Raw genomic sequence first — 12,737 nt, 5'->3', positions numbered from 1 at the left:
TTTCTTCTAAAAGGTGAAGGATGTGCATGTGAATAGTAGCCAACCTAAATGCCCAACAAGGTTCTTTGTCTTTTTAGTGTATCTGTAAAGAAAAAAAAAAAAAAAAAAAAAAGACAAAAACCCATAACAGAATTTGGCAACCAATATTGTATTTAGATCCTGTCTTCCTGGATTCTGGCCTCTCTCTCTACTACTCTTTATCTGGAAGCAAAGGCAGGTGAGAAGACCTTTATCCATCCTTCAGAGTGGCCAACTTCTTGTCAGATCTGTCTTGCCTTAGAAAATAAGTTCATGCTGGCACATGCTAGCTAGGGTCACCATCCTATGAAAGTACGATACTGCATCCATGAGGCAAACCAGAGCCCAAGATATAACAACAGCTTTCTCATCCCTTTCTTAACCTGGGCCACATACTCCTAAGATCATCATCTTATAGAACCGACCTGGTATTTTCATAAAAGAGATTGCATATTTCATCAACTCACATAGAATAAAACATTGAAATAAATATTTATATTGTCATGAACCATTATCATTCATTTTTTTCTTTATGTATGTTTTCATAGTAAGTGCCCAAGAGCTATCTTTTGTTAAATGTAAAATACATGAAATTAATTTATACTGCTTTAGGTACACATACCTGTAATGAGCATGCCATGGTTGGCATCATATACCATAGAGTAAATCTGCATGTCTCCTGGCCCTCCTTGGCTATCGTGGAAGACTTGCAATACTGATAGAGTCTGGATATCCCATACCCGGAAGACCTAGGGAATGAGCAAAATTCACCAATTTGCATGCCATTGTTCTCACTCAAGACAGTTAAGTCTTTAAAGTGAATTATGCTCTCATAAAGTTGCAGTGAAATGTGATTTGCACTGTGATCACACGGTGCTCTGTTTCAACTTGGCTCGAGTTGTTTATCAACATGGAGTAACTGGTTGCAAGGCATAGCTTAAGGGTTTACCTTTAGTCACTGGATTCTCCTCTATTATTCATAATGCTCAAGAAACAGAACTAATCAAGGTGTCTATTAAGAGATGAATAGATAAAGAAAATATGCTACATATACACAATAGAATTTTGTACAGCTATCGAGAAAATAGATGCAACTGGAAATCACCTTAAATGAAATAAGCCAGAAAGAAAGAAAGAAAAAAAAAAAAAACACTTCATCTCTTCTCTTACATGGAAACTAGACTTTAAATTGAGAGTGTGTATTTACATGTGTGTATTCAAGTCATAAAACGAGAAAGAAGATCATGAGGGAGGAGGAAAAATTGTTAGGGATGTTAGAATTAAAATAACAGAAGGGAAGTCTGTCTGAAGATAAGGAATGGAAATGCAGAAATAAATGAGAAGGAAATACAGTGACACAGATGCTTAAGGATGCCATTCTCAGGTGTTGGTAATATGCTAATGCCTTTGAGAGAAGAGAGCAGTGATACTGAAGGAGTTCTGCAGGTGCTAGTTGTTTTCTGTCAACAGCTCAGCAGAGGCTAGCAGTGTTTGTGGAAAGTTGTTGGTGTTCCAAGTTTGAGAGCCTACCTAGAGTCAGTCACCCCTGGGCAGATTTTGGAAGAAAACAAGGACAAAAACGTTTCAGAAAGTGGCTGAGTTGGTATAAGGGACAAGCATAGAAGATTTTCACTTTCACTAAACAAATCTTAGGGTGTCAGCATGGAATATTTACAAGTCATAATTAAATATTGCATACGGACAAGTGAACATAAATTACAACAACAACAAAAGATCAGTCTTGTAGCAGTAAGAGTTAAAGTACTGATCCCCCCCCCAACAAATTGGGAATGTAAGAAATAAACAAAGGATTATTTTAGCATTGGGGAAAACACAGAATTATGAAGATGAATAATTCTGAGAGTCAGGTTGGGGGAGGAGCTGAAGTCCATAGCCATAAAACATCATAGAAAAGGACAAGAGAGGCTTTGCCCAAAGTCCCTGTAAGGAACAACAAATGAGTAACGATAAAGGGAATGTGGATATGTAAGCATTGTATCCAAGGGCAGCATGCTCAGATTCAGCAACAGCTTCTGGAAAGCTTCATGTCTGTTGCTATTAGCCAAAGGCATTAATTAATTTTGTCTTCCTTTGATGAGCATTTGTCATAGAACGAGCAGAGTGGATATCTGAGTTTTAGGTGTTGGTGTCAGATTCATAGAAAAGAGAATATCCTAGTCTAAGAAGTGTTCATAATCCATGAATGTGCAGTGACTGGGAGAAACGCTTCACTCAAGTGTGATGACCAATAGAGGTGCTATCCATATTGCTGTTGCTGACTACCACAAGCTCAGACAGATAATAGGGAGGAGATGGGCCAGTCTATTGCACCATAAGTACACTTTAAATGAAAACATAATCATCGAGACACGGGGAAAGCATCATCATTAGAGCCTATCTTTAGAAACACAGTGTCATTTAGATGGAGTGAGCAATTTAGGAACAGATCAGTCTATCATATATTAAGGGAGTCTGGGATTTTACCTGCTTTTCTAAACATTACCCGATGGCCACAAGAATCATGCATGTATGCATGTATGTGTGTATGCATGTATGTGCTAGGCGTCCCTGCAGTTGATTTGAAGAACAAGCAGCTTCATTTTGGTTCTATTTTCTTCTTGTTACCTTTGCGGAGGAGAGGCTGATAACGTGTTGCTCTTTCTCATTGCTTACGATCTCTGTGATGCTGAACATGTGCCCCACCAGCTTCCCAACTGGCTTAGTGCTGATATTGGGATGCCACAACCGGAGGACTTTATCATCTCCTGGAAAGGACAACAGTGACAGAGGCCTGGTATTCTCAAGTGCTCAAAAGTTAAAAACGTGTCTTCAACATAAAACACCTGCAACTCACAATTTCAGGTCTCAACTATCAGAGCAGGAATGTAGAGGCAGCGGGAATTTAAAAACAAGTAGTCACAACACACCCACCATCAAGAGCAGAGAGAAATGAATGCATGCCTGCTTACTGCTCATCTAGCACTCTCTACTCTTCTACAGTAGGGTCCACTTTCAGGTTGTTTTTCCACATCAATGAATACAACTGGAACAATCCTCACAGGCATGCCCACAGGCCCCTGGGAACCAGGCAGCCCCTCACTAAGGTCTTTTTTCCTGACCATTCTAGACTGTAGCAAGTTGACAATTAAAATTCATCATCACCAAACTCATCTCTCATTTAGTGAGAGATATTTTTCTAACAAACCTCAGCCCACAGTTCCCTGGAGACATTCCTTCTGTGACCGACTTGTAAGGCATTAGCCTTGTTTTGGATCTGTCTGTGATCAACATATTTTCACATACAAATGTGGATTGGCATAAATATTTCATGAGTACTTTTCTTGATTCAATACTTCCCTACTCTGCCACACATTAATACATTATTTATACTTTATTTATTTCCAAAACAAATTTCAGGCAGCTGGTCTTTTGTTTTTACAGCCTTAAATTATGCAAACATTATAATAATAAAAGAAATCAAGGGAAGAGGCAAACTGCTCATAATCTCCAGCATGAGCAAATCATCTGCCGTTTATTTTTCCATTTTCCTTTTTCCTGCAGAGCCACAAGCACAAGACATTTATATGTAACTACTACCACAGCATATATTTTGTCATTTAATTGTTAAAAATCATCTGGGTACACAGTAAAATAATGAAACAGTATAGAAGGGTGACATTTTTGTTTAAAAAAAGTCTTCTCCCAGCCTACTCCCTTATGCCCCATTTCTAGTTCTATTCTCTAGAGGAAATCACTGTTAAATTTTTTTTTTGCAGTTCATTTGTGCATTATTTGTGTGTGTGTGTGTGAGAGAGAGAGGGGGGGGGAGGGAAAGAGAGAGAGATAAAAATAGATAGGTGAGAGAGAGAGAGAGAGAGAGAGAGAGAGAGAGAGAGAGAGAGAGAGAGAGAATGAACACCCAAGGTCAAGTTCACGTATCTTCTGCAAGTGTGCTCCATTAGTATTTGAGGTGGGGGTCTCTCACTGAGCCTGGAGAACATTGAAGGACATGCATGTAGTATGTGTTGTAACATTTCAACACTTATATGCAGTATTAACAGATCAGGAAAATATCTTTTATCCAAGAAATGTGTTTTTCTGTGTTGGGAAATGTTTTAAAATCCTATTAGCTGTGTTAGGATATTGTTAATTGCTTGAACCATAGTTATCCCATTATGCTGCTGCAGAATGTTGGAAGAAATCCCCCCTTCCCTACTGTGTTCCTCTACCCACCCACCATCTCTTTGCCTCCCTCACTCCCTCCATGCCCAGACTCTGGTAACTGCTGTTCTACTCTCTGAAATTGACTTTGTAGCTTTCACACAGAAAGAGAATGTGTAGTATTTGTCTTTCTGTGTTTACCTTGTTTCATCAGCATGACATCCTCAAGTTTGTCCATGTTCTAGAAGGGATAGAATGCCATTCTTTTTCCTTTTTTGTTTTTTTCCCAGACAGGGTTTCTCTGTAGCTTTGTAGCCTGTCCTGGAACTCACTTGGCTTCAAACCAGGTTGGCTTCAAACTCACAAAGATCTGTCTGCTTCTGCCTCCCAAGTGCTGGGATTAAAGGCATGCACCACTGTCACCACCACCTGGGTCTTTTTCCATAGTTAAATTTAACTTTCCATTGGTAGTTCATAATTTCTTAACTATCATCTATGATTCTGGATTTTATCTTTTTTTTTTTTTTTTTTTTTTTTATTCTGCAATGCTGTCTGTGTGTTCACTTTGTTTTTTAGATTAGTTGCCAACAGTAAGTTTCCAAAAGTAGAAATGTCTGATAAATCATGTTTATGACTTTAAGACACACTGCCAAGTTGCTTTCCAAAATGCTCCTACCACACCGCAAGGCCACTAGCTTTATCAGTCTGACCATCATGTGGACACTGTGATTTCAACTGTAAGGCACTTGAATGAAGCAACTCAAATGATACTGATTTTGCTTTACATGAGTGCTGAGTAGCAAATTCAGGTACCTTTGCAGCAAACACTTGTACATGGAACCATCACCCCCCAGCCTCTTCTTTCCACTTTCTGATATATTATTCCAAACCCATCACATCTGAACACTAAGTTAAATAATTTAATGCTTTGCATCATTTAATTCTGAAGAGTTCATTTCTTGTAATATAAGGACATTGGATCATACAATTTCTCAACCATTATCTTGAAATTCTGTAACGTTTTTATGATTCAGTTTCCAGAATGATATTTAAGGACTTATTTGTAAAATAGATAATCTAATATCTCCAAAATAATCTATATTTTAAAAATCATTACACAATTTACTCTTTTTAAAAACATAAAGAAGTTATAGCTATGTGTTTGTGCAAATATCAAGGGCTGCTTATACCAAAGAAATTGCAAAATATATATGACACAAACAATGAAAATATCTTTCTTCTTAGTCATGTTAAATCTTGGATCTTGTAGCCATTTACTCAAAGTTAGTACCTGACCACACTAAAGTGCAAGGAGGCTGGGGAAGATGGTTTATTTGAGGAGCCCAGGAAGAGAAGATCTGCATGTGGTGCAAAGCTAGCCAGCCTCTGCATTTGTGTGTGCATGTGTGTATAACCCGTAAGTGTATGCTTGTGTGTTTGCACAGGGTGGGTGTACATGTGCATCTGGGTGCTTGAGGAAGTCAGAGGAGAACCTTTGGGTACCATGTTCCCCATTATACTTTCTAATCAGGTTCTCATAACTAGGGGACAGTTATACATAAATCCTAAATTTAATTTACCTATCCTGCATAATCTGATAGCATGTATTTGACCACCCATAGGATCAACTTGCCTTTATATGCTAGATAGTTTGTGTAAGTAGACATAACCATGCTGAAAGAGCCAGTTAGGTATAGGGTACAATTGGGTGTCTTGGAAAATAGATATTCATAGGATTGAGTGACTTGGAAGATAGATATTCATAGGATAGCCAAATGTGATAGATTCAGATGCTCCAATAATTTAGATAATTTTGTTGGGCCCCAAGGAAAGAGATTGTAGTATTTTCTCTATCCTTTTCCATTCTCTCCTAATTCTTTCTTCAAGGATATATCAGAATAGCTCCATAATTAAAAAACAAAACCCTGAGTGCTATGTCAATGTACCATCTCACTTCATAATCATTCATTATTATTTACTTATAATAAATAATCCCCGAGGTCTTCTTTGAGGCAGAATTCTCTTCTGGCTTACAGTGGTATCCTACCAGGGAACATACAGTAAGAGCTCATACAGTAGTTATTGAGGAGTCACAGATCATAGGGTTAACTGCTAAATGACAAGGGATGGGGATAGGGATAACTTGTATCTACCCCAAATGGAACGTTGGTTGATTGTCTAGTTCCTTCATGAAGGTCAGTTATCAGATCTTGGAGTAGCATAAGAAGGCTGAAAAACAAGGACTTGGATGAGTCTTATTTGCTGGGGACCAAACTGTGCCCTCTCAAAATCCATGTTGAAGCCATAACCATCAATGGGGGAGGGGGTACTTGGAGTTAAGGACTTGTTGAGACAGATAGCTTTAAATAAGGTCATAAGGATGGGGTCCTCATAAGAAGAGGGATCAGGCAGCTTTCTTCTCATCTCCCTATACATGAGGAGGTCACCTACACAGCACGTTGAAGGCCTTATTAGAAGGTGACCATGTTGATGTTTTGGTTTTGAACCTGAAGCCTCAAGAATTATAAGATAATTGAATTCTGTAGTCTAAGCTATGTAATGTATGATAGCTCAATCTTATTAATGAAGCAGCATACTATTTGGAAGTAGATCACCAGGGTATTCTTAAATTCAAACATTAAGAGCAAGAATCAAACTTTCATTTTACTACCCACATGGAAATCTGCTAGGTTTTACGGATATAGAATTCTAGATATTAGTATTCCCTGATACTTATTCAAAATTATGCAATTTTTATTTATTTCTTTTGTGTGCACATGTGTGTATGTGGAGTGGGATTATGTGTGTGTGCCACAGTAAATGTTGAGGTCAGATGACGACTTGGAAGAATTAGTTCCTGTCTTCCCTTATGTGGGTCCCAAAGTATTGAATGAACTCGGGTTTAGCAGGCTTGGAAGCAAGTGCCTTCTATAAGCCATCTCACCAAAGTGAGAAGAAGAGGGAGGAAGAGGAGAAGTAGTAATACTCATATGCTTTTGAACTGAATTCTGGATCCCTCTCCAGTGAGTTAAGAGTTCTTTCCCCAAGCTCTCCAGGCCTCAGCCTTCTGCAGCACTAACCCCACAATCATAGTTGTCTGACTGTTGTTTATATGATGAGCCTTGGATCAGTCATTTGTGGTGATGCTTGACAGATAACAGGTACAGGATCATTGCTTGCTAAGTTAGCTCTGTGTTTCAATTTTAAATCTGATATATCATTTATTAGCTCTATAATTGAGTATCTTACTCTCCTAGTGCACTTAACTCATACTGTAGTTTTCTTGTGAGAAAAAATGAGCTCATACATATCCAACTGAACAGATACTGACTGCTCACTGGTCATCACCACCACTAGTGTGATTATTTCAAGTCCCTGCTTTGTATAATACATTCTACAAAATGTTAGGGGAGATTGGGAGAAGTCTCTATAAAGACATGTGAAGTATGTCCCTGGTCTGAAGTGTTTATAATCTAATATAGCTTAGAAATATTTTATAATCAAATGATTAAATTAAATATGTACAGTTTATACCATTTATATTACACATTATGGTTTATAAGAAGTGGATGCCCTGTTTAACTCATTCTCCGTCTTTCCCCTCTATCTCTCTCTCTCCCTTTTACTGAGTGAGGCAGGATTTAAACAAAGCTACTCATCAAAGACAGGCTTTTCTTTCTTTTAGCAGACTCATCTCTGCTGTGCGTCATTCAGTCCCATCCCATCACTTTGATGAAATAAGCTGGCTCAGATCACAGAGGACAGTGTGGGAGAGTGCTCTGATGCACAGGATCACAGTGGTCCAGAAAAGAGAAAACAAGGCTGAAGGCAAAGACAGTTGACTCAACCTCAGCTCTGCTAGCTGACTAGCTGCACAGCTTGTGGCAAATAGTGTCCTTTGTTTCCTCATGTGTAAAATGATGATCTTCAAGATTCAATTCAGCTCCATTTTATGACTGTGAGCTCTGGGAAGGCAAGGTTACTTTAGTGAGAGTAGAGAGAATGCTAACATGGTTATAGCCACAAAGAAGCCTTCAGAGGTTCAGTCACCTGCTTCAAAGCAATAATTCAAATAATTCAGTTATTTCTCCCTCTTTGCCTTGCACCAGCAACAGCCAAGAAGTATGATATTACTATGCATGTTCAGAAATCTGTCCCTTTGGCCCATAAGTAATGATAACAGTGGCTGTGGCATCCCTAGAGTGAGTGTTAACTACTGCCAGGGGAGTTGAAGCTCTCCATCGAAGAATGTCTGTGGCTTGCATTTCACATAAAGAGTAGTACAACAGAGGACATCTGCCTGAGTCACTAGCAGTACATGTTGTACATGTAGCAAGGCTCTTGGCTGAGTAACCAGTCAAAAGCATATTTATTGCCCTGGGACAATGTTTGCCATTATCGAGAACTTGCACTTTTTACTAATAGTCTTTGTTATCTACAACGATTCAAATGATTATGCATGGTGAAAATTAATTGCTCATTGATCACACTGCAATGCACTCGATTATTTCCATGACAGCCTCTTGACCAGGATTTTGCCTGTGTACACTGTGGAGAAAACCGTCTTCTCTTGTCTACCTCCAGAGCAGGTTCTACTGCTTCAGTGGATGTCAACAGAGTCCTTATAGAGTGTGTGATGCCACCAGAATGAACAGAAAGGCCATATGAGGCCACATGATACCAAGATCTTGACATATACAATGCTTCACTCATATTCCCGCATTAACTTCATCACCATCATTTGTTGACTCAGATCTGCTTTGTATTAGAGCTATCTAGAATTGTCTTACTTTTGTTATTAGATTTTGAATTCTTGAAGGTTAGAATCATGTCCTGATGGGTTAGTTTCCTAGCTTCTGGTTCTTAACAGTTACATAAAGATACTTGTTGAAAATAACATGAATGAAAAAAAAATTCATGTAGTGTTTCTGAGTTATCATAGGTGGGAGTCCTGGGTTTTTATGCTTGGAACATTCCAAAAGAGATGGTTAATTCTTGAAATAATAAGTGAAGACAATATTAGGTTTTAAAAAAATTGTGGTAGTCAACAAATAATGCTCAGAAAATTTAAAGGTTTTGTTGTTTGTTTAAGTACCCAGTCGTAAATTCTTTTGTTGTATGCTTGTTTGTTTGTTTTGGCTTTTCAAGACTCGGGTTTCTGGCTGTCCTGGAATTCAATCTGTAGACCAGGCTGGCCTTGAACTCATGGAGATCTGCCTGCCTCTGCCTCCTGAATGCTTGGATCAAAGGCGCGGACCACCACCGCCCCTAAGTACCCAGTCCTGGTGGGTATTTGTTTGTTTTACATGCTGTTTGTTTGCTTCCCAAAGAGCTCCTGTTTTTACCAAGCTCATCAAGTGTCCTGGTACACTCAACACAGGCAGCTGTGCTGAGCAGAACAGCTCTTGTACATTTGTAGTCAGCAGAGGCACATGCTGTTTAGAGGCTCATGGCTGAGCCACTAATCAACAAGGCTATTGTCCCAAGGAGGGGATGTTTGCAGTTACTTAGAATTTGCATTTTCTCCCATTAGAGTCTTCACATCTGTGGGAATTCATTAAGTCCTGAATGCTGGGAAGCACTGGCTGCTTGTCAGTCATGCTGTTCCATATTTGCTAGCCTCCATGAGAGTGCAAACCCCATAATTTCTGAGCTGTAGTTGAAGATTTTCTACTATGAATAACACCAAGGTTAATGGCATTAACACCCTATATCTTCAACAGTAAAGTCATGTGATTCCGAAACTTTCCCAAAATATTTTCCCCTAGAATTGATTACAAAACTAAGCTTACAACAAATTCTAAAACTGATATCCGTAAAGTTTTGCTTTCTTTTGTGTGTGAGCACAGAGAGGTGGTTAAGGTTAATGTCATTCTGTGTTAGAAGTCAGCTCCTTTGGCCAGCTACTTGAATACTGCTCAAAGGGTTTGTGTTGGATGGAATGCAAGGCTAATTGCAGACGTGCCTTGATGGGGCAGAATCTACTACAGTTTGATTCTTAGACATGTTGCAGTTTGGATCTGGAATGATCCCCTTGAGCCCAGTTTGCACTGCTACTGGGAACTGGTTAACACTTTAGGAGGTGGAGCCCAGTGGAAGGAATGCTTTTGGAAGAGATGGTCCTTCCTGTCTCTCTCTGCTTCCTAGCTGCCATAAGGTAAACTGGACACTTCTACTGAGTTTCCTGGCCATGATAGTCTGCCTCTTCATAAGCCCACAGTAACAGGGCTAAAACATTAGGGACTTAAACTTCTGGAAGTGTAAGCTGAAAGAAACCTGTCCTCCTTTAAATGGATTACTTCAGGTATTTGATCACACCGATGGAATGCTGACTAACACAGTATGCTCAATGTTTCATCTACCAGACAATGTGATTGCCACTAGAGCCCCATCCATTTCCTCCTGGCTTGTAGTCTAGGCTTGGAAGTGTAGCCATTTCTACCACAAATGATAAACCAAGTCATCAGGAAGAGGCTACAGAGGTTAAGAAATCATGATGCAATTTTCTGTCTAGAAAGTACCAAGGTCTAGCGTTTGTTCCTGTGTGTGATGTAGGCCTTGGCAGGGGCTCCTTTAATGACCAGTGTAATGAGACTATGGTTGAGAGTCAGATTCCTGTGTGTTCTTAGAATCACCACTAAGCGTCAGGAAACATGTTTCTGGTTGTGTGCCTTCCTTTCTTTTCTTAATGCCTTTAGCTAAATTTTCACAGCATTGGAGCCACAGATGCCTTATTCTATAAAAAAAAAAAAATCTTTGTTCTGTACAAAGCTGTATATACATCTCCAGTAATACTTGGCAACAAACTGAGTTCCAGCATTTATAAGGACATTCCTTCAGTACGTATTTGAAAGCTGTAACAATACTATTTTAGGTCAGAGGGCTCTTAGAATGCTTACAGTTCAACTTCCTGATTCTGCCAGATAAGAAAAATAACAGGGAAAGCACAAATGATTGTTGAAAATTATACTGGTACTGTTGGCCTGGCTATCACTAAACCTATCTCTCCTATCTTCCAAGCAGTTTATTGGGCTTTCTGTCCATTAGACCACATAATTATTTAAAATAGTATATAAACCATAAGTAATCTAAGAAAGTTTTTGGGAAGGCTAAAAGTGGAAAGTAAATTTAAATATAAAATGCACAGTGAACTTGAAAAAAAAAAAACAAACAAGCTTTATCTTTTCAGAGGTTACCTATGCCTGAAATAAGAACGTCTTAGTTAAAGTTTCTATTCTGTGAAGAGACACCATGACCATAACAACTCTTATAAAGGAAAGCATTTAATTGGGGTTGACTTACAGTTTCAGAGGTTTAGTCCATTATCAGGCAGGAAGCATGGTGGCATACAGGCAGACATGACATTGGAGAAGGAGCTGAGAGTTCTACATCTGAGTCCACTGGTAGCAGGAAGAGAGTGACACTGTGTCTGGCTTGAGCATTTGAAACCTCAAAGCCTGTCCTCAGTGACCACTTCCTTCAACAAGCCTGTACCAACTCCAACAGGGCCACACCTCCTAATAGGGCCACTCCCTATGAGTCTATGGTGGCTATTTTCATTCAAATCACCACAAAGTGTATAGATGTTAATAATTAGTAGTAGAGGTGTCTCACTGGGCCAGGGCTCCACAGCTCTGTTTTTTTACTTTGTGATCTTCTACAGTGGGCTCCATCTTTTGCAAAGAGAATTTTATTGATAAGGGGTGAGGACTAATCTTATCTGTGGGTATAAGGACAAATGTTTAGGATGTAGTTTAGGGATTGTGCTATATTAGAAAAATGTGGTTGCAGGTTCTCCTCCAAGATCCATGACTTCCCTAGCCCCAAGGACGACTTACTAAAGTGTGTCATCACACCCAGAAGCTGCAGTAAAAGGAATAGATGACATTTAAATTATTCTAGAGAGTTATTTCTGGCCTTAAAACACAAAGAGAGCCCTGTGAGGAACACAATCTCTGACAGGAGCCATCCTCTTACCTCCAGTCACAACCACGTTTGCTTTAACGCAATAGCAGAAAGTGTTGGCTCCTCTTGGCATGGCAAATTCTCTGACAGGCCTGGAACACAAAATTATATGTGAAATGTTAATTGCAACTTGGAAGTAGATTATGTTTAATGGGCTCATTTTTAAATTGCTTATAGATCTGTTTGTCCATAGTAAATATGTTAAGTACTGACAGGATAGTCACTGAGCCACAGAATCGCTATGATCCCTGTTTTAACTTGGGTATTTCCCAGAGGCCCATGGGCTAAAGACTTAGCCCTAAGTCACAGTGTATCGAGGGCCGGTGGAACCCTTAAAAGGTCTAATACCTGGAGGCCAGCAAGCTCTTCCTTGCTTTGCTTCATGACTGCCTTTAGGTAAGTAAAGCACCATGTGCTTTTTCCCTGAGCCCCGCCACAATGATATGGTATAGCAAGTCCAAAAGTAACAGGGCTAAGTCACCATGGACTAAAACTTCCATAACTGTGAGTCATAATAACCTATTTCTTTTACATTGATTGATCTCAGGTACTTGTAACAGCAATGGAAAACAGACTATTTAAAAATTTAAAAA

At 39.2% G+C, this 12,737-nt stretch overlaps 1 protein-coding gene across 1 annotated transcript in view; it reads right to left on the bottom strand.

The window, feature by feature from the left end:
- Wdr64 (WD repeat domain 64) overlaps nucleotides 1–12,737 on the bottom strand; it is a 95,760-nt gene that overhangs the window by 40,892 nt on the left and 42,131 nt on the right. The window contains exons 9-11 of the mRNA XM_051186372.1: nucleotides 12,157–12,236; nucleotides 2,644–2,783; nucleotides 641–767 (exon numbers count right to left, since the gene is read on the bottom strand). Of these exons, the coding sequence (XP_051042329.1) occupies nucleotides 641–767; nucleotides 2,644–2,783; nucleotides 12,157–12,236 (347 nt within the window). The remainder of the gene's footprint in view (nucleotides 1–640; nucleotides 768–2,643; nucleotides 2,784–12,156; nucleotides 12,237–12,737) is intronic.

This window comes from Phodopus roborovskii, unplaced genomic scaffold (genome assembly GCF_943737965.1).
Source record: "Phodopus roborovskii unplaced genomic scaffold, PHOROB, whole genome shotgun sequence".
Lineage (NCBI taxonomy): Eukaryota > Metazoa > Chordata > Mammalia > Rodentia > Cricetidae > Phodopus > Phodopus roborovskii.
The sequence above is the reverse complement of the archived record's forward strand: the minus strand, read 5'-3'. Positions and strand labels throughout refer to the sequence as shown.